The sequence below is a fragment of the Glycine max genome, chromosome 13 (genome assembly GCF_000004515.6).
Source record: "Glycine max cultivar Williams 82 chromosome 13, Glycine_max_v4.0, whole genome shotgun sequence".
Classification (NCBI taxonomy): domain Eukaryota; kingdom Viridiplantae; phylum Streptophyta; class Magnoliopsida; order Fabales; family Fabaceae; genus Glycine; species Glycine max.
This window is the reverse complement of record NC_038249.2, coordinates 29,547,544-29,570,877: the sequence shown is the minus strand read 5'-3', so window position 1 is coordinate 29,570,877 and position 23,334 is coordinate 29,547,544. Positions and strand designations below refer to the sequence as shown.

Below are 23,334 nucleotides of genomic sequence, written 5' to 3'. Positions count from 1 at the left end.
ATGCTTTCATCAATATGGAAGGTATTGCGATCTGTTGGTTCTGCTTCTTGAGGAAGAAGATGCCAGTTTTGTCTTATGAGCGGCTGATAGGAGCTGTTGTCTGATTGGTAAGTGCACCAATTCGTCCGAGTAGTAATTAAAACGGTAAGACCGAGTGTCGAGTCTACATGGACTTTGATTGTACTCAGAGTTTGTATATATTCAATTTTAAGCAATCAATGAACTAAAATTGATATTGGTCAAATAATGATACGGAATATAAAATTTGACATAAATAAAGATAATTAAGCATAACACATTAAAGAGATAGAATACAAATACTCAGGGAGTGAGTTGTCAGTTGAAGTAGGATTACGGAGCGTGTTGAGACTCAACCTATCAAAACTACTCTTGATGCAACATTAAGTATTTTTCACTATTTAACGTTATTTCGATTATTACCTTCATCCACTAACATACCCTAACCATGATTCCTCATGTGAAAGAGCCTAAATTACCTAATTTCACTTCTAATCCCTTAAAAGCTATATCAAATAATTTGCTTTAAGAATAAAGATGCATAAATAAGGCTAAATAATACAATTCTATCCCTAGACATGGATTATTCTTTTCAAGTTCTTAGGAGATAAACATTTTCCAATGCATAAATCCTATAACACTACATGAGCATGGGTGATCAAGCCATAAACATGATATTAAGCACAAAAAAGAGACAATGATATCAAAATAACATTAAATAGATAGTTAGAATCATTACATCGAGAGTGTTTGGTAGTTGAGCTCCCAACAATTGGTGGTTTAGCCTCTCATTGTCATGAGAGACTTACTAATACAAAAAGAAAGCAAGAGGTATGGAAGAAAATGGAGAAAAGGGTCCCCAAGTGAATGGGTTTTCTCTCGTCTCTCGTGTCCTAGCTTCTCATTTTGGTTCCCCAAAAGAACTGCTTGATTTTTCCCTTCTTTCTCCTTTAAAATGCAGCACAATCGTGTTTTGCGATATTGACCGTGCGCTAAACCGGCATGTGCTCGCTAAGCGCACGTGCAAAGTCCAGCTGGCATAAGTGACTGTGCGCTAAGCCGCAAGGTGCAGGCTAAGCCGCAAATGCGCGCTAAGCTGTCAGATGCGCGCTAAGCCTGACCTCCAAGTTGGCTCCTCGCGCTGAGCCGTTGTTGACGCGCTTAGCGAGCTACTCCAATTCTTCAACCATTTTCCAGGCCTCCTACTGCGTAATTCTACAAAAAAATACACTCCAAAACACTATAAAAGAGAGGAAAATTAGATAATTGCTATGTGATTTAAATATTTAAATTACGTAAGCATATCAATTATCAGAAGCCTTGATCCAATGTTTTGGTGGAAGAAGTTTTGGTAATGTGTATGACCATTGCTACTGTACAAACCGGTTCCGGAGAGGAATGTCCAAGAATTTGCGTCCTTGGTGGCTTGACTTCAGAGGTCTCAAAGGCACAGCTTTTAGGATACTCCTTGGGATGTTTATGAATGCAAGCATAGTGAAGGGTTTGGGATGTGTGATCCAATCAATATCTTGAAGTCCATCACTATTGCCTGAGATGAGGAAGAAGAGCTATGTGCCACTGGACTCATTGATGATTCCCTATTTCAAGCTCCAGCATCAGGTTTCATGCATCCTTTGACCCAAGGAATTGAATAGGTTCTGTTGGGGCAGCTCTGGTACGCCTATCCAGTATAAAGTAGGAATTAGCGTTATCAGGCTTAGTCAAGAATGCCTCTGATCTGGAAAAGTATTTAACCAAGAGTGTGGAAGGGGGAGAATAGAGCTCTGGCATATTCTGCAACAAATTCTAGCGCCGACAACACAAACCCATCGAAAAACAGAGGAGCTTGATAACTTCCAGTATGGCACATGATTTAGTTGAACGCAGATGTTTGGAAAAGATCATGTGCCTTACAATTTTGGTGGAAGATGGGCAATTCAATGAAAGGTACATTGTATGGTTAAATTTTGGAAGCTATGACGTAAACACTATTCACTATTATTTGGCCAGTATGAACCTTAGGACTGCAGCAAGAGGTTATTTTCCTGGAAGAATAAACGGGAGATAAAGTAGTTAAGAACAGTTAGAGCCATTAATTTAAGGAGACTCTATTGGATAGACGGGCAAATAAGGGTAGAAAGGAGGTATACAGGAAGCTGTATTTGTGTGAACTAAGCAAGTGCTCAATCGTAAAAGGTAAATCCATGGAGGAGAGTTTCTCTCTTTGTTCTGTTCAATTTCAGTTAATCTGTTAAATCATCTTTTTTTTTCTTTCTCCATTTCCATATAGAGAGGGCATATCATCTTATGCCCCACGTGGACCAAGCACAATGTGCTACTTAAGTCATGAAATTCTCCCTCTCAATAGGTTAGTCTTTGGGGATGGGCTATTCCTATGGGCTTAAGATGTACATTGACTATTCAATTAATATATAATCTTGTAAGCTTTATCTTATCACAAGGTTTAACCCAAGTTGTAACATTAGTTTTGTTATGTCAGTGTCTGTTGATCTTTACACGTGTTGTGGCTATATTTTATTTTGAACTCTGTATGACAGGAATCAGATTTAGAATCCTTTTGCAATCATTGCGGTCTTGAGACTGGTACAGATGAATCTGGAAATAAGCTACTTCCCACAAAGCAAACTACATTCAGTCATCCCAAAGGTGGGTTCCAAAGATATAGTTTCTTGGGCTTGCAAGAATATGAAAGGTAGTTTCAGAGCTTTTGTAGATCCTGGATGGCCACACCTATTTTCACTACTTTCCCTAGGTATTATCGAGATCATACTTGGTGTTGGTGATACAATGTGACTATGATCGTTCACAAGTGTCTCTTTGTGGTGCTTTTGAAAACATGGGAACAAATTGTACTATACACAACTATTTTTGCACCCTTATGCCTTATTGTACATTGAGTCTGTATTTGGTACGCGACAATTGTATAACTCTTTAAGCTATCTGTAAACCAGTGTATGTAACATTATTATGGTAAGGTTTCTCTTTACTTGCAGTAACAAACTAACAATTAGGTAGCATTGCATGGTTAACTGATACTAACGATATAAAATCCGTTTTCAGCAGGTCAAAACCACATCCCATGCATACTATATGGTTTAGGACAAAAAAAACTTTATTTTCTGCCTTCATAATTCGAAGCTAATGCCCTGTTTGTTAGAAAGGAGAAAAATAGGATGAATGAGTGGAAATAAGTAAGAAATAAAGTAAAAATTAAAGATGTTTAGTTGAAGAAAAATAGAGAAGAGATGAGGAGAAACAGAGAAATGAGTGAAAATAAACAAGAAATAATATAGTGGGTCCCATTAATTTTAAGATTATTTCTCCTTTAAATCTTCTCCAAACAATCAAAATAATTTTCATCTCCTCCCCTCCCCAATTTCTTCTCCACCAAACAAATGCTAAGGTTTGCTAAATATAAAATCCATTAAATCTGGAATTAAATCTGAAATTTCCTCAATTAGCTAATTTCTAGGCTAGAAAAAAGAAAAAAGATTATCTCAACAAATCTGAAATAATAATTTCAAATCTTTCCTATTTTATAATTACTTTTTTATCTAAAAACATAATTTTTTTCTTCAAAAAATTGGACACCTCAAGTTAGATTATAGATGTCTAACATGTCCAATTTGTTTGCAAATATTTCAAAATTAGGTTTGAGAAGACCTTTGTGAAAATGTTTGCTATTAATTTGTTGTGTAGAAAGAACAAATTACAAATAGTAGCTTCAAATTCAATCTTCTCTTAGATGAAGTGTCTATCAATTTTCACATGCTTCATGTGATCATGCTAAATAGGATTTTGTTGTCACAGGACAACTTCATTGGCATGTGTATGGACATGAGTTATAAAATTAATAGCTTGAATAATTTGTTTGACTATTAAGTAAATAAATTTTTTTAAGTATCTTTTTATTAATTTCTAATATTTTTTAAAACTGTTTTTTAAAGTGTTAGCTTCTAATTTATATTTTTTATATTTTCTTCTTTTTTATTCTTAATATATTTATAAAAAATTTTGATTATCCTTTTTAATTCTAAATAAATCATGGTTTAATAATTTTTTTCATTTTATACTTTCCCTTCACCAATTAGTCTTACTACACTTATACTTTAATAAGTTAATTTTTGAGTTTCTCACTTGTTTTTCATCCTTCAATTAACTTTTCAATTAATTCAATTAACTTTTTAGTTAATTTTATCAAATCTAGACTGCGTCAAAAATAAAAGTTAATTACATTATTTGTATGTCTATTGTATCTAACGAGTTATTTAACTAGTAAACATTATTAAATTATTTAATAAAAAATATTAACAATAATATAATATAGAATTATTTACACAAAGAAAACTAGTTTGAAATACACAATAGAAACTAATTTTTACTGTATTTTGACAGAAATATACAATGAAACTAATTTTTGTATAAAACCTTATTTTGTGTTCGATTTGTTAAATATATAAATGAAAATATCTCAAAGAAGCTAAATTCATCACTTTTTATTTCTTTCTGATATCCTTTGAGAAACCTATTTACACACATTTTTACAATTTTGTTTTTTTTTTGTAGTAACCCTTTGTTAAAACAGCAAACGCGGGGAATAGGTGGATCAACCTATATGCATCTTGTCTAGACTCTAACAAACTATAGTTCTTATATGCTCACATTAATTTGAGCATTCCTAATCCTTTCGCTGTGTGATGAACGAAGTGAACCTTTATCTTAAAATTGTAATGATTCATTCGATCATGCACTCACTTTCATATTTTTGTTCGATATAGTCAAGAAAAATGAACCTTTATCTGAAGAATGGAATGATTTGTTAAATATTATAAGTCTTTCGAAGTTACGTAGTCAAGACGAGAAACCAAAACGTGAAAAGAATAACCTACACCCAGAAATTATCAATATAAAAAATGAAGGAAATTTATGGCAATATGTAGATTGAAATAATCGTATAGATAAGTATCATAACATGTTGTATCATGAATTAGAGAGAAAATCAAGACAAACATTGTGTACGTAGCTAGCAACGGAGAAGGTCCCTCACTCTATGTTATTCTTCTTTATCTTCTTTCACTATTTAACATTATTATTGTTAAAAAAAAATACTATTTAAAAATATTCATATATTCCAATGAATCTTCATAGCTGTCCAATTTTAGCTTTTGACTTCTAATCATACGACATCAATTTCCAGGAAAAAAAAAAAGAAGACAAAGTAACAATTCATATTACAGCACTAAAAATCATATGAAGTGTTTTTAAACTTTGAAGCAACAACATAAACTGAAAGTTGAGGTGAACCTAAACAAGAGTGAAGATCATGTCTGAAGAACCACTAAGTATTGTATTGCTCCGCTGTGCATCAAGAAACTTTAACACAAGTGCAATAAAAATGGTCTTGCAGGGATTTTCTCTAGGGCGCGGAGACAAGCTTACACTTCTTGTAATTCTTGGCCATGTTAACAGTCCCTGCTTCATTGCACCTTCCAGATTGCGTGAGTATCCAATGCTTTGTTATTTTTCTTATTGATAATTCAATTTGATGTTGTGTTATATCATTCTAATCACTTCATCACTGACATCAGAAAGATCAACTTAACTATGATAGGGACAATTATTGCATAAGATGTGCCATAACCTTTGTGTGCGTGCCATATAATGGATATATATGTCTTGTTTTCTTTAATTACATTGGCTACACCTTTTCTGATTTCTATAATTTTTTTCTTCACAAATTTAAGTCTTGAGAGGTACTGTTAAGATTACAGATATAGTACTCTTGTCAGTCTTGTGTTACTCATATATTTCTTATATATGTATATGTTGGCCTTCTTGTCATCGATCAGGTGGATTATTTGAGACCGATCACAAAATTCTTGAGGAAGAGGTTGCGAAGAAGAAAGAAAAGTTCCATAATAATGCAAGAATCAGGGAAATCTTTGAGCGATGTGAAGCAGACAAGGTTAGACATTAACTTGCATCTACAATAGCAATCTATGTAGCAGATTTTCCCCTAGCCGAAAGTCAAAGAATAACTCTTCAAAGTTGAGAAGTTCTAACAAATGTTTTTCAATACACACGAATCTAGAGAACCCCCGACCGCATGCTTAAGAGACATGGTTTTCTGCCAGCCATACCTCACCACATTTTTTAATCCATGCGCAGCTGATAATCGATCATTATATATATATATGTGTGTGTACATAGATTATGGAATAGTTGTATAGTCAATTTTTATATCACAAGGAAATTCAGTAATAAAATCATAGTAGATTTCTATTATTTAATATTTTGGGTTGTCTAGATCGAGATAAATTGTCTAATAGAATCCTTTTGTGAATGAAATTAATTACTCAGATCCAGTTCCGGATAGAAGTGCTTCAAGGAAATGTACCTGAGGTTGCTGTAAATGCTGCCATTCGTTTAGAGGCAACATCAGTGATACTTGATAGGTGATCAGTCACACTCTTTCAAACTTCTATTCTCTACTTTCATTATTTCCCAATCTAAGAAAATGGATGAGAAGTTTAGGATTGTGAAAGTACTTCTCAAGAGAAACTATCTAACTACCCATTATTTTGTTACTTACAAAGTAAGCATTTTTGTAAAGGCTGTTGAGATCAAAACCATGTAGAAATATCCTCCCTAAACAGCTAAAGTTTTCTGGATATTCTGTGGCATAAATGTGATCAACTTTTAGTGCTTATTAAAAAATGTAAAATGTCATAAACCATGAAAACATGTGCAAACTTCCTTTCTTTTTGTTTGAATTGGTTGATGTGCAGACCGATGAAGAAATATAAGAAGGATTTCGAGCAGAACCTCTCTTGTGCTTTGCTAATAATGAAACGTGACAACTCTATGCAACATTTGAGAGGGCCAAGGGAAACAAATCTGTGTGGTAGTTGTGTAAGATGTACGGAACTGAACCAATTATAGTTAATCTTGATATCCTTGATTTCCAAATTATGTATTAATGGTGTTCTGCAAGTAGTCATACACTTAAACGTCTTTAACTCATGTTTTCATAAAATCATAATTGATGTAAAACTTTGGAGTCAATTCATCTAGCCATGACACATTAGGAGAAGTACTAGGAGCACTCTTTTTAACACAATCTAGTTAGCAATGATTGAAATCTATTAAAACTACACATTAAATTAGAAGTGATATCCATCAAAATTTATGATTTTCAATAAATTTCAGCTAAAAGTTGAGAGTGTATTCAAAAGACTGTGTTGTTAGTATTTTTTCGCACACTATTCAATTTAATGACAAAAAATCAAGAAAAATACTAAGAACACATTCTTAGGCGCACTCTTTGAACATTCTCCCTTTAATTGGTTAAAATTTATTGAAGATGATCAAATTTTATGGGTCTCATGTTATATTTAAGACTAAAATATTTTTATTGTTCTCATAATTTTGAAAATTTCAGAATACATATTTTAAAATTTTAGAATATATAAGACGAAAAATATATTTTACTCTATATTTAATAATTCTTTCTCACAATTTTATAATTTTCTATAAATTTTGATCAATAAGGAAGAATGCAGTTAAAAGAGTATGTTCCTAACAATTCCAGAAAAACAAAAGGAGTAATTGTTTGTTTGTGTTGTCCACTCGTACTCATATAATTAATACTTATGTTTGGATTCTCACGGTTCCATATTTATGGTGTTGTCTTTTTGTCGTTCCTATTCTTGTGTTTGCTGGCTTTATGGAGTAGATGAGGAGGACTATGCATGTCAGTGGCACGCTACAGATCGAGTGGGCGAATGTCACCAAACATCAGGTTGCGGTTAGAATGTGTGGAGGAATCCTTACAACACCTCCAAACATTTTCACATACTTCATGGTTTTGAGACGGTTTAGTTGTTTTCTGGGGTTGTTCAACGTTACGTGAGTGTTCTCTGCTATGTTTTTAAATTGTACGTAGTTAGGATTTCATGGTGATCCTTGTCATTATGGGGAAAATGTGGTTGATAGAGAGTAACTGGTTGCGGTGAGTCAGAAAAACTTTTATGTCACCGCGGCTGCAGTTACTATTTTGGACCATAATTTAAAATCATGTATAAGCCAATGGACATATGTTTCATTTCACTCTGTTCTGAATTCGGTTCCTTTTGACGACAGTTACATAACGCCTATAGACTATATGGGCACATGACATTTTCATCCTTTGTTATTGTGATTATTTTTTTTGACAGGCATGTTTATTTTGTTACTATTGTTCTCTTAGGCAGGTTGATTTATTCATTAAAAAGGTTAAGATATGTTTTAGGTCCAGTGAATTAATGAATTTTGTTTTGAATTTCTAATAAATTTATTTTTGTGTTAAATTTTTAATAAAACAAAAAAATTATTTTTGGCCTTTTGTTATTTTATTTTAGTCTTTGATAAGTTAATGAATTTTTTTTCCTAATAAATTTTGTTATATTGTATGCAAGTTTTGTGCTTTTGAATATCTTCATGTCTTTTGGAAAATTTATTGCTTCAGATTCAGAGTGTATCGATGCATGACTTTTGTCTTTTATTGTTTATGGTGTGTGCTTTTGAACAATGTAGACTCTTTTGTCTTCATTTGATTGTTATGCAATTAATTAACGCATTATGTGATGGTCCACTAGTCATGTGTGACTTATTACCCCAAATTTATGCTTATGATCATTCACAACTTTTGATATATGCACTTTGTTAAACAAAACATGATTGTGATGGATTTCATGGTCTAAAATATTAAATTTTCTAAATAAATCTTGAGCGAAAAGAATCTCATCCCATGGATCATACAAATTATATAACTTATAATTAGTTGTGTTTGCATGGTCTATGTGGTTATTATTGTTGTCTGTTGCCAAATAAAAAAGGAGGAAAAGGAAACAAAACAAATCATTTATTAAAAAATGAGATTTTACATCTATGGCTATAATAATATTTAGAAAGTGACTTTTTAGATTAGTTATAACTTATAATGTAAAAAATTATTGATTTTGGTCAAACCTGATAAATATCTAGATTGATTTTGGTCACAACTGATCTAAAAATAAATAAAATTTATCAAATTGGTTATGCGCAGTCGATCTATCATGCTATTAACCAATAACTAAATTTTTTTTAATTAAATATTTGATTTAAAAGTTTCCATATTCTATATCCCCTGACTCTATAACAAAATTAAAACCGATGCAAAAAGTCTATAATGTAATATTGTTTTTTTAAGGAGTCATCTGATCATCTATATATAATTGTTCATTCAATATTTATTATTCTCATTACAATATAAGAATATCATTCTAATTAATTATATATATATGGCCTGTGCGAGTAAGTTTCTATAAAAGTATTTTTAGGAGAAGAAAAAAAGAAAATAAGCTTATTTTTTTTCTCTTAAAACTGCTTTTAAAAAAATGCATCCAAACAGTAAGTAATAAGTTAGGAGCTGAAAAGTTTTAATAATATTATTTTAAAACAAAAAAAATGTTTTTTCTTTATAGTTTTGATTTTTTTTATCAAATTTTGTTAAGTGACCAAATATTTTAAATAAATATAAAAATAATCAACATAATAATTCATTAAAATAAATAGTTTAACATTAAAAAATAAAATTAAAAAGTAGAATTCCAAGTTTCATGATAACTAAGAAAATAAATACCATCTAGTGTTTGTAAGAATATTAAAATAAATAAATAGGATTTTTAAGTTGAATAAATGGGTAAAAATAATTTCAAATAAATTAGTGAGGATAAAATTGAGAGAAAAAAATTAGTAGCTTATATTTCATGTTTGGTAGGTCATAAGCTAACCTATTGTCATATGTTTGGTAAAACTAACTTATATGCTAACTAAAGCATATGAGCTAGCTGATAGCTTATAAGGTATAATATTTGGTAAAACTAACTTATAAGCTAGTTGAAAGCTTATAAACTAACTAACTGGCTTAATCAATTGTGTATAGAGTTTATTTAACAAAAGGGAGAATTTTCGCTTTTATAAATTGAATCAATAAAATAAAAGATATACAAGGAAATGAAATAGGTCACATAATTTTAGACAAAAAAACATAAAATGATTCAGAAAATAATTATAAATTGATATGATTTAAAGAATTTTTAATCTTAAGAAATGGTGTATTAGTAACAATTGATGAGTTGATATCATATGTGTAAAAACATAAAATTAGATACCAAAGTTTTTTCATACAACAAACAAAAAAGATAAGAAGATTTTTTAATTGAATATAAGGGTAAAATGAAATGTCAAATAAAATAGTAAAAGTAAAATGGAGAAGAAGAAAAAAAATAATAATTTATATGTTATCTTATTTTCTATAAATTACTTCAAATAACTTATCAAAATAAATTACTTGAAGTAGTAGCTTATAGAAAATAAACTATTAAAATAAGTTAGATACCAAACAAACTTATTTTGCTCAAAGAAACTTATAAGCTAATTAAAGAAGCTTATTAGTTCTTCAAAGACCTTACCAAACATATATTGTCATAAGCTAAAAGTTGAAAAATTAAAAATTAGTAAAAAAAACTTATAAACTAATTAACTGATTTAATATAAGCTTTCAACTAGCTTATAAGCTTCTAGGTAGCTTATAAACTAGTTTTACTAAACATTAGTTAGTTAAAAGAGTTTATAAGATTCTCAAAAAACACTATACACTTAAATAAGTCATATGCATCTGTAATCTTATCTATTCAAATATGATTTAATATCATCAATTTTTAGTTTTGAGTTCTTACAGTAATAAAAGTTCTCATTTGATTGAGTTTATAAGATTCTCAAAAGTGTTACCAAACACACTATACACTTAAATAAGTAATATGCATCTGTAATCTTATCTATTCAAATATGATTTAATATCATCAATTTTTAGTTTTGATTTCTTACAGTAATAAAAGTTCTCATTTGATTGAGTTTATAAGATTCTCAAAAGTGTTACCAAACACACTATACACTTAAATAAGTAATATGCATCTGTAATCTTATCTATTCAAATATGATTTAATATCATCAATTTTTAGTTTTGATTTCTTACCGCAATAAAAGTTCTCATTTGATCGATTCCTTACACACACGTAGGAAATGAGAGGGCGCATTTGTTTCCAGTTGTTTTCTTACGTGGAAAGAGGACACTGTGGTTTGTGATCGACATATTCAATATAAATGAACATCTCTTAAAAAAAGACTAAAATCGATCATCACTTTATTTTTCCTTCTATTTTTGCTATATCCTTTTGAGGAATGTTCATCTATCTACACACATTTTTACTTCTTTTTTTGTACTAACCCTTAGCTAAAAGAGGTAAAGCGGGGAATAGGTGGATCAACCTATATCCATTTTGTCTTAGACTCTGCCAAACTATTGTTTTTATCCCCTTATTATGGTCACATTTGAGCATTTCTAATCCTTATGCTGTGTGATGAACGAAGTGAACCTTTATCTCAAAAGAGGAAGTATTCATTCGATATTGTCCTCATTATTTTTATCGATGTTGTCAAGAAAAATGAACCATTATCTGAAGAATGGAATTATTCATTGAATGTATCTTTACTTAGGGTCAAATTGCAGTCTTTTGAAGGTATCTGAAGAATATTGGATGATTCATTAAAAAAAAATTTACGTACGGCCTCATTGTAGCCTTTTGAAGTATGTAAATCAAGACAAGACATAAAAGTTAAAAAAAAAAAAAATTGTAACCAATACTAATATGAGAGAGTTCATAGCAGTTTTCAATAGTTTAATTCAGACTACCTAACTTGCAACTATTTTTTTTCTGATTTAAGTATAAAAAAAAGTGATGCATGTTATTTTGCTGTTAATTTAAACATATTCGTTTTCTTTTAGAGAAGTGTTTTATTATCACAAAAAAATCATGAAAAGTTTTCGGAATGACAACACAAAATTTACTTTCTTTTATGTAAAATAAAATGTATTTTTAATGCAATAATAATAAATAAATAAATAAAACTGACGGGTGTCTGATTTGTCACCATATTAATTTGTAACAAGATCTCGGTAAAAACATTACAACCTAATCTCATTTTCTAACAATTGACATTGAATTATCTTCAATGATGTGAATTTAGTCTGATAAATTAAATAAATTTTATTATAAAACTATGAATTTATACTAATATATATTATGTGATCTATTAAACAAAGATTATGCAGTCAAAGAATTAAACAAAAATTATTCCAACTGAAATTGTCTTAATCCATATCTTTTTTCTCCGTAATAAATGAGCTTGCTTTTATTCAAATAACATAAGTCTATCTTAAAATGTCGCTTTATAATATGACAAAACTATATTGAAGCATATTATTCCTTTATCATGTCATTTGACACTGAATGTAATATAAAGGTTTACAGAGTAACAAATTAAATTTAAATCAGTAAATTTATAATAGTTCTTAAGATGTAATTTATTTTTTTATTTGCAGTCGACGTTATAAATATATTTGTTATATTTAAAATTGGGACATTGTCTCTTTTAATTTTAGAAGAATAATTTTGACTATATATAAAAAATAAATAAAAGATAAAAATAGTTATAATGTGATATTAATTACTTAATGTTAATAAAACTGAAATTTTATTTTATTTTATTTTTAGTCACTTAAAATTAACCCTAAAAATATTATCAACTTGCTAATGAAATGTTGATCTGTTTTAGAATTAAGTATATGACTAGTTTGTTTTTTTAACTAAATAGAACATATATCAAGACCAATTATATATCTAGTAAATTCAAAGTTAGAAATAAAAGAGAAATTGTACTTGTTAAGTCGTTTAGAATTCTGTAGAATAAAAGAGAGATAAAAAGAAATGACACAAGTACTCATGGATGTCGAATATAAACAACAAAAAAATCCATTTATTTTAATCTTTAAATATAAGAAAATTTTAACTAATTTTATCATATTTAATAAAATTATCACCAAAATACCTTTCATCTAATATTGAGATTTCATTTTTAATTATCTTTTATTATTCTTGACATCAAAATCCAAGGAAGGATAGCTTGTAAAGAAAACTTATTTTTTAAGAAAACAAAAAAGTAGTTAATGATTTAAGAAAAAGTGTGACAAAACAATATAAATATAATACGTATAAAATATTCATACAAATTGTTGATAAAGTCCCCTTTCTTCTCGTACCATTTATAGAATGATGACCATTAATTCCAATGCCATGCGCTCCTGGATTCAGTATATCAAAGTAAGCATTACTAGTCACACTGGCATTGTTCTGATTTTGAGAGTTCATTCATATTTGTTTTCTTTCTAAATCCATATTTTGTCCCTTGTTTCTGGCCTACATACCTTAATATTCCTGAATATCTTCATTTTCTTTATTCTTTCTTCACTAGTTAATATTATTCATATTCCAATGAATCTTCATATAGGTATCCAATTATTTTAATGCAACAGGTTGGTTGCTTTTGGCTTCTAATTTAATGACATCAATTTCCAGGAAATTAAAACAGACAAAGCAACAAATCCTAATGCAGCAGCACTGAAAATCATATGAAGTGTTTTTTTTTTTAAATTTGAAGCAACATTTTTTGGACTGAAAGTTGAGGTGAACTTAAACAAGAGTGTTGATCATGTCTGAAGAAACACGGAGAATTGTGGTGATCCACTATGCATCAAGAGACTTCAATACAAGTGCCATTAAAGTTGTCATGGAGGGATATTCGCTTGGGCATGGAGACAAGCTTACACTTCTTGTAGTTCTTCGCCATGCTAATAGTCCTAGTAGGATTCCCTTCATTGCATCTGCCAGATTGCGTGAGTTTCCAATGCTTTGTTCTTTCCATCTTCATAATTCATTTTGATGTTGTGTATTCTTTGAAGAAACGGTCCATGACCACAATTTCTGCTACAACATCAAGTTTTTTGGGGCCTCTGCGACTGCAATTGTGGCCACGTCAGCCGTATTTATCTGCAATTTCTTGCAACATCAAGAATCACAACGAAACCACAACTATGACTTAAAACCTTGGTGACATCACTCACATGAGAAAGATCATGATCTTAACTATGATATTGGAACAATTACTGCATAACATGTTCCATAACCTTTGTTTGTGCCATATCACTTTCATGTAAAGTGGCTATATATATCATAACAAAAAATGGGGTTGAGCTTGAATTGTTATGTATTGTTCTATTCTTTAATTAGATTGGCTATTCCTTTTCTGATTTATAACGTTTTTTTTCTTCACAAATTTCAATCTTGAGAGGTAATTAAAATTACAGATAAAGTACTCACTTTAGTGATCCTCATAAACTTCTTATGGATACGTTGGTCTTCTTCTGTTCAGGTGGATTATTTGAGACTGATCACAAAATTGTTGAGAAAGAGGTTGCCAAGATGAAAGAAGAGATCCTTAATAATGCAAGCATAAGGGAAATCTCCGAGCAGTGTGAAGCAGAAAGGGTAAGATAAGACTAACTTGCATTTAGAAGACAGTTCCATGTGGCTGATAATCAATCATTTTATATCAGTCAATTTTTATATCACAAGGAATGTCAATAATAAAATCATAGTAGATTCTATTATTTAATATTTTGGGTTGTCTAGATCTAGATAAATTGTCTAATAGAATCCTTTTATGAATGAAATTACTCAGATCCAGTTCCGGATAGAAGTGCTTCAAGGCAATTTACCTGAGGTTGCTGTAAATGCTGCCACCCGTTTGGAGGCAAAAACAGTGATACTTGATAGGTTAGTCACATTTTTTTCTATTCTCTTATTTATTTATATTTCAATCTGATAAAATTCATGAGAAAGGCCTCTTATTCTTACCCTCCAAACATAAATGAAAATAAAATTTACCACAAAAAGAGTTCATGATTGTGAAAGAACTTTCCAAGAGAAACTATAAAACTCCTCATCATTTTGATACTTTGATCCTTAATAATGTTTCTTGTGTTCCATAATAATTTGTAAAGGCCATCTATGCTGTAGAGATCAAAACCATAGAAATATCATCCCTAAACAGCTCAAGTTTTTGGAATTTTTTGTGATGAATTTTTAATGGCATAAATGTGATGAATTTTTAGTGCTTCTTACAAAATGTAAAATGTCACAAGACATAACAATATTTGGAAACTTCCTTTCTTTGTGTCTGGCATTGTTGATGTGCAGACAGATGAAGAAATATAAGAAGAATTTCAAGCAGAGTCTCTCTTGTGCTTTACTAATAATGAACCGTGACAACACTTTGCGACACTTGAGAGGACCAAGGGAAACGCAGCTGTCAGATGGAAGCAATGGCAATGCAAATTTTGCAAGTAAGGAAATGAACAAATATATTTTATCTTGATACCTTGATTTCTAAATTATATATTAACGGTGTTCTGCTAGTAGTCATCATCTCTCACCCGTGTTTTCATAAAATATTGATAGATTAAGAACTTAAAGAGTCAAAGCATCCAGTCATAACACATTATTCAATTCCATGACCAAAAACCAAAGGAGCAACTTGCTCTTTTTTCAGATCAGTAAGGCAGAAAACTCATTTATTTGGTTGAAAACTTGTATAATCTTATTTCTTTTTGAGTGTGTCCACCATCATTCAAATCATTTAAGGAGACTTCAAGGATATTTCAAAATTGATGCAATGGTGTGTGAAGCAGGTTCCTATTCTAAATCTCCACAAAGAATACAGCAAGTCGCAAATGCAATTTTCTGCTCCAATTCCAGCTCTTCAATTCAAACTCTTACAAAGGTTGTGTGCCCCCAATCTCATTCTCAAATGAAAAAATTCCTTGACAATAGAGAACAAGACATGGCAAGAGGGTATTGCATATTACCAACTTCTGATACTCGAAATACTAATCATACTGACTTGTATCACATAGAGACACCAGTGGAACATAGCAACAACCCTGAATCATATCAAATAGTTGAACAATTTAAAAATTCTGTTTGCTCAGTATGCAATAACAGAAGACCAAAATTTGAACCACTGAAAGAATTCACATACGCGGAGCTGCATGAAGCCACACAGGGTTTTACCCCAAAGAACTATTTGTCAGAAGGTGGATTTGGTTCTGTCTACAAAGGGAAGCTGCAAGGAGGACTCAGGATTGCCGTGAAGCAACACAAGTGTGCAAGCTTCCAAGGAGATAAGGAATTCAAATCTGAAGTTAATGCACTCAGCAGAGCAATACATGAGAATGTGGTTATGCTGCGTGGATCTTGTTCAGAAGGAAATAACAGGCTTCTTGTGTATGAATTTGTTTGCAATGGCTCGCTCGACCAACATTTATCGCGTAAGAGAAAAATTTTGGTATTAGAAACAGATATTACAATGAAGTATGAAAATGAATAAAATTTACTGCACGAATCTTCTGATATGATTATTACAGATAGGAGAGACTAACTATGACTACAATGATGCAGAACACTCACGTAAACCTCTTAGCTGGGCAGAAAGGATCAAAGTAGCTATTGGAGCTGCAAAAGGCTTATTGTTCTTGCATCAGAACAATATAATACACAGAGATGTGAGACCTAGTAACATCCTTGTCACACATGACTATGAAGCAATGGTAATAAATCACACAGCTTCAGAGAATAGTAATTGCATTTGAAAATACCATAGACTCACCAATTTTATAAAGCATATATGCTATTGAAACATAGAGAACTAATAGTGATGCTTCACATTACATGTTTAGAATGCTAGTATGAAACTGCCTATGACTGCAATTTAATAATGGACCATAGTTTTATGAGTAATATATGTGATTACAACCATGAAGGAAATTGAAAAATATGATAAATGGTAAGGCTATAAGTTCCTTATATAAATTGCAAAGTTAATTGACCGTATTATGGCTTCTCTAACACTAAGTTACTACTTCTTTTATCAATTTATCAGCTTGGAGATTTTGGTCTAGCTAGAACTGAACAAATGGACTCCTTATACTCCACAGATGTAGTTGGAACTATAGGGTATTTGGCACCAGAATATGCTGAATCTGGAAAAATGTCAACCAAGACAGATGTGTATTCTTTTGGTGTGGTTCTTCTTCAGCTAATAACTGGAATGAGGACTGCAGACAAACGGCTTGGAGATAAAAGTCTTGTGGGATGGGTAACAATCTAAGTAAAACAATACTTTTAAATTTTAATAAATATATCGTGCATTTTGTGTTCCCTTAAACTCCACTATCTAAATATTATGAGTTGAATTTTAATGGATACATAAAATCATACATGATTAAAACCCTGGAGTCCTTCCGTCTTCAGCTGTCTTGCTTTTGAACATGGTTTCATTAGATACAGGGTCCATGATTAGCCTTACAGGTTTTGCAAGCAATCTTGAATTTTTTCTGTTAATTTCTTCTCAATATTTTTTCGTGCAATTAATGAATATTATGTTGATAATTTGAAGGATATGCGCAACCAATGTCCTAGTATACATACTGAATAGTGCACTACTTGCCATTGCGTTATTGTTCATTCTTTAAATTCTAGCAGTTATTATATCATATAATGGGGATCAAAAAATGAAAAGCAAAATGCAATATGAGAATGGATGGTTTTAAACTCGTAATAAAATAAAATTTCTGATAGCCTATTGCAATTTGACTTGGCATTTCCTTACATCATTGCACTTTACAGGTTCCTTTTAATTATTAAACTCTTGCTTTCTTTCAGGCTAGGCCACTATTGAAAGAAAGGAACTATCCCGATCTAATTGATGAAAGGATGATGGAAAATCATGATTGCCATCAGCTCTTTTGGATGATTCGTCTAGCAGAAAAATGTCTCAGCAGGGATTCTCAGAGGCGATTATCAATGGATACTGTAAGTCTAAATCTAAATCAGTGAGCTTCAGTAGGGATATGGTGTTAGTTGGACACTGCAATGATACTTAGAATACTCTTAGCTACATTTTATAATTCTTTTATTTTTATATTTTAAACATTCATGCCAACATAGATCTAAATATAACATAATTATATGAAGTGAAGTACTCTATTATGTCTATGATTCATGCTCATTATAAAACATCAATCCTCTCTTTAGATTGAAATAGAGCAAATAGTTTATGCATTGAAAATATAAAATATTTTTATATAATCATCCAATCATATATGATATGTTTGTTTAACTTTTACAAAAGAAAAATGTTAGGAATACACTTTCTCTCATTGGCTAAAATTTACTAAAAATGACAAAATTTGATAGTCCCACATCATATTTAATGACTCTCTCATTTGATTTTGTAGTTTTCAATAAATTTTAACCAATTAGAGAGAATACGTTTAAAAGAGTGAGCTAAAGAGTATGTTCCTAGCACTCCTCCTTACAAAAACTACCTTAAACATTATACTGACGATGATTTCTAACAAGTTAACATTGTAATATTTTTACATTAACAATGCACAAAAAGTAAACTTTTAAATTTATATTAAGTTTATGCATTGTATTGTAGTCATATCATGTCTTATGATTTTTCAAATTTTGTCGTATTTAATCGACTTCTCTGTGGTGGTACCTACTTGTGTTGGTTAATTTTGAAAATCGAGATAATCCTGGATAAATCTGAAGTCGTGTATAAACACTTTCAGATTGAATCAAATTTCGGGGTTCAACCAAAATTGTTCAATCAGATAAAATCAGAAGATTATAATTCAAGAGTTTTGTTTTGGTCTTGTGAGTTTTTCACATCGTTATGCTTTCTGAACCAGAATGATTATTTATAATCAAAGAACAGGTGGTTTTTGGCGGTTGATGGAAGTTTTTTCTATTTTAAAACTGCCGTTGATGGAAGTTTTAGTAACTTCCATGTAACTTCCAACCGTTGATGGAAGTTTTTGTAACTTCTATGTAACTTCCAACTGTTGATGGAAGTTTTAGTAACTTCCATGTAACTTCCAACCTTTGCCTAAACCGAACATCTCGTTATTACATTAAAACAAGCGTGCACTCTTATTTTAACATAATAAAGAGATCAATTACACTAAAATGTCCAACAAACCTCCCCCATTTTAGTGTAATTACCGATCAAATCACCAAAGTCATAACATACCACAAACTACTGCATAGATGAAATATCGTGACGATTGAATTTCATCTTAGCAAATTACACGTTTCAAATATTCGAATATCAGGGTGTCACTAAGGATTGAACCCTTTCTATTCATAATGAATACATGAAGATAATCTGCACAATAGTTTATAACATTACTCTTGCTCGACACTAGTTTTACTAGCCTGTGTCCCTATCCTTCATAAGCATATCAAAGCCAAGTCCCAGCTTCTTGAAGCGGCTAAACTTCATGCTTATATAGGTAGTCCTTTTCTTTTTTTGCACCTGCAAATGCAATTTTTCAAAAGAACCATTGAGAAGTTATACTTCAACCTCCTTAACTTGCAGAACCGAACACATTCCTTTTGGGATACTTTCGATGATGTGTTCCAATCTCTACATGTTAAGCTTTCCACATTGAATTCAGCACCTAATGTCATATTAGATGGGAATTGGGTATCTTAACATAAGAGATTTCAGATGGACTTTAATCCTAATCCCACAACCGACCTTTTCACGAGATCTCTACTTAACCCTTTGGTTAAATGATCGGCCAAATTATGTTGAGTTCTCACAGCCCTACATCCCCAAATTTTGAGATAACTCAAATTTGGTGTCTTTTTGTGCCAAAGTTCATATGGGGTAACCTTATTCCTTTTGTTAGGAATTCGGTTCAACAAGTAACAGGCTGCCAAAATAGCCTCACCCCAAAATCCTTCACTTAAACCCGAATAGGATAACATGGAATTCACCATTTCTTTCAAGGTTCTATTCTTCCTTTCGGCTACACCATTCTGTTGTGGTGTATAGGGAGCTGTAGTTTGATGTATTATTCCAGTAGATTGAAAATAAACTGGATCATAATACTCACCTCCCCTATCCGTACGAAGAGTTTTGATTAGCCCATTTTGATGAAGTTCTACCTCTTTCTTATAAATTTTAAATTTATCAAGAGCTTCATCTTTTGTATTTAATAAATATACATAACAATACCTTGATGCATCATCAATAAAAGTAACAAGATATTTTTTATGACCTAATGATGGAGTAGCATGCAAATCACACAAATCACTATGAATAAGGTCTGAGACTTTAGTCTCACTTTTAACATCCTTAAAAGGTTTCCTAGTGATCTTGGTCAACAAGCAAGTTTTGCATTTTTCAATGTTCATATCAAAAGGAGGAATCATACTTGTTTTTGACATATCTTTTAATCTTTTGTAATGAACATGTCCTAATCTAGCATGCCAAATTTCTGATTTTGTCATATTAGTTATAGAACTACACGAGGCCATACAAACAGATTCATGAACAAAAGGAACATCAATGTTTAATTTAAACATTCCATTACAACGATAACCAAATCCAACAAACGAACCATGTCTTGACAAGATGTACTTGTCACTTTCAAGTACTTGCTTGAAACCACAATTATTTAAAACCATACCAGACAATAAGTTCTTACGAATACCAGGTACAAATAAGACATTATCCAAATACAAACTTTTTCTGGAAGTAAAAACTAAATTCACACTACCTAATCCTAGGATTGGTTCAGTTGCAACATTGCCCATCTTCACAATAGAGCCATCATCGATTGGTCTAAATTCCTTGAACCAACAACGATCTTTGCACACATGGCTTGTTGCTCCCGAATCAAACCACCAAGCAACATCATCATCCTGCACATAGAATGCATCAGATATTAGTGATACATAATTTGAATTCGTATTCGAATTAAAATTATTCACTACAATCTGACCTTGTTGCTTTTCAGGATCATTAGACCCACTTGGACCAGCCTTGTTCTTTCCTTTGAACACCCGGCAATCCCTCTTTAAATGACCAGGTTTCCCACACTTCCAACATGACAATTTTGTCTGTTTGTTTGGACCTTTGTTCTTATTTCCTTGAAATTTTCGTTTGTTACCTTTAGCATTGTAATTTTGCTTAACTGTTCCACTTTCCTCTACCATATTAACGGAAGAGGAACCTGCTACGGTTTTATTATTGACTTTGTCAATTTCCTGAGCCCTCAGCGACTCCTCAATCATGAAATGACTGCCGAGTTGAACCAGAGTCAACTCTTCCTTCATATGTTTCAAGGTATGCTTGAAGTCTTTCCAAGAAGAAGGCAGTTTATCAATTATAGATGAAACTGCAATGGATTCATCCATTTTCAAATCATGTTGAGTAAACTGACCCAAAATCCGCAGCAGTTCATTATATTGCTCCATAACAGGCCTCGAATCAATCATTTTGTAATTAAAGAAATTACTAACTAAGAATTTGTTACTTGAGGCATCTTCTGCCATATACTTGGATTCAAGAGAGTCCCATAATTCCTTAGCAGACTCAACATTTTGATAAATATCAAAGAGAGAGTCAGACATACCGTTCAGAATGTGTCCACGACAAATGTAATCGTCGTTCTCCCATTTCGAACGCTTCCTTGTTTGATCCAGAGTTTCGCCTTCCATATACACCGGCATCGGTGTACTCAGCACATACACCACATTCAATGTTGTCAAGAGAAAGTGCATCTTCTTCTGCCATCTTCTGAAATCATGCCCTTCAAACTTGTCCAACTTCGCAAACTTGCTTGTCATCTTCGAACTATCGTTCGTCATCTCGAAAGATTTGATTCAATCTTTTGTTGGTTAATTTTGAAAATCGAGATAATCCTGGATAAATCTGAAGTCGTGTATAAACACTTTCAGATTGAATCAAATTTCGGGGTTCAACCAAAATTGTTCAATCGGATAAAATCAGAAGATTATAATTCAAGAGTTTTGTTTTGGTCTTGTGAGTTTTTCACATCGTTATGCTTTCTGAACCAGAATGATTATTTATAATCAAAGAACAGGTGGTTTTTGGCGGTTGATGGAAGTTTTTTCTATTTTAAAACTGCCGTTGATGGAAGTTTTAGTAACTTCCATGTAACTTCCAACCGTTGATGGAAGTTTTTGTAACTTCTATGTAACTTCCAACTGTTGATGGAAGTTTTAGTAACTTCCATGTAACTTCCAACCTTTGCCTAAACCGAACATCTCGTTATTACATTAAAACAAGCGTGCACTCTTATTTTAACATAATAAAGAGATCAATTACACTAAAATGTCCAACAACTTGTTGTATGTGTTTGCAGGTGGTCACTGCCTTAACTCATATACTTGAAGGCAACACATGCAGTGTCGTACTGAGAGACTGTTCTCCAGCTCGGTCAGATTCATCCTATGACATGTCAGACTTACTTATATCAGATGCCTCTCAGAAATTAGAAGGTGAAGATGCAAGCATCTATGCAGGATATGCTCCCATTTGGTTAAGACCCCCACCATCTCCTCCGTTAGGAAGCACTTCATCATGTACATCAAGCATGTTCACAGGGCCAAGTGAATCTTCTTTAGAAGAGTTGTCCAATGATGAGAATAAGGGTAAGAAGCCAAATGATCAAGGTGGGATATTTTAAACCATTATGGTCTTGTTAGAGTACTCCAATTCGATAACAGGACGGCTATTCTATGAAAGTAAGAATGAAACAGTGATCAGAGACTCCTTTTTTCAGATATAAATAATGTATTGTTCCTTCATTCCATAAAAATAAATTTTGTTTTCTACATTTAAATAAATTATGTATCAATAGAAATGGCATTGAATTTGAACTTTGCTTCTTTACTCTGAACATTTCTTTTCTTATTTTCCACAAAAAAAAAATGAATGGGAATTAATTATTTTTGTAGAGTTACTTTATTTAATAAATTCTTGTATATTTTAAATTTGAATAATTCAATTATTAAATATTTTGATATCATCTCAATGATCATGCGCACTTATGAGAAGGACCTAAATTTGATTATCACGGGACACATCTTTAGAAAGAGATGCAAATATTACATTGTTCTTCCCACTTATGTTAAAATCTGCCCTCCCCTTCCCTAACATTAGAATGTACGACATTTTACTCTATTGTAAAATAACTTGACAAGCAAAATATGAGACGCAAATATTCCATTATTTTATCGATCGATATCGTATTTTATCGATTGTTTAGTTTTTAGTTTTCAAAGTTAGGTATGGCCTTTTTTTTTTACAAGAGAAGCATAATTATGTTGTTGGCTAGGTAACAACCAAGTTCTGTTATACTACTATGCGGGACCAGCTAACCATGAACAACTTGAAAAATTATTGTTTATAGGCTAAAGTCGACAAATTTTT

The 23,334-nt window shown here is 31.5% G+C and overlaps 2 protein-coding genes and 1 pseudogene across 3 annotated transcripts in view; all 3 read left to right on the top strand.

Annotated features, from left to right (window-relative positions):
* LOC100802804 (SAC3 family protein C) overlaps positions 1-3,013 on the top strand; it is a 47,591-nt gene extending 44,578 nt beyond the window's left edge. For both annotated transcript variants that reach the window (XM_026125049.2, XM_003542740.5), the window contains exon 8: positions 2,577-3,013. In XM_026125049.2, coding sequence (XP_025980834.1) covers positions 2,577-2,735 — 159 coding nt within the window. In that variant the 3' untranslated portion in view covers positions 2,736-3,013. The remainder of the gene's footprint in view (positions 1-2,576) is intronic.
* On the top strand, positions 5,251-8,160 carry LOC106795695 (serine/threonine-protein kinase-like; annotated as a pseudogene).
* Positions 13,669-22,588, top strand: LOC100810950 (inactive protein kinase SELMODRAFT_444075-like). The gene is given in 9 exon segments (NM_001317644.1): positions 13,669-13,852; positions 14,389-14,504; positions 14,698-14,792; positions 15,216-15,361; positions 15,707-16,345; positions 16,476-16,624; positions 16,957-17,172; positions 17,739-17,888; positions 22,265-22,588. Coding segments are annotated over 9 exon segments (2,019 nt in total).
* The last annotated feature ends 746 nt before the right edge of the window (positions 22,589-23,334 follow it).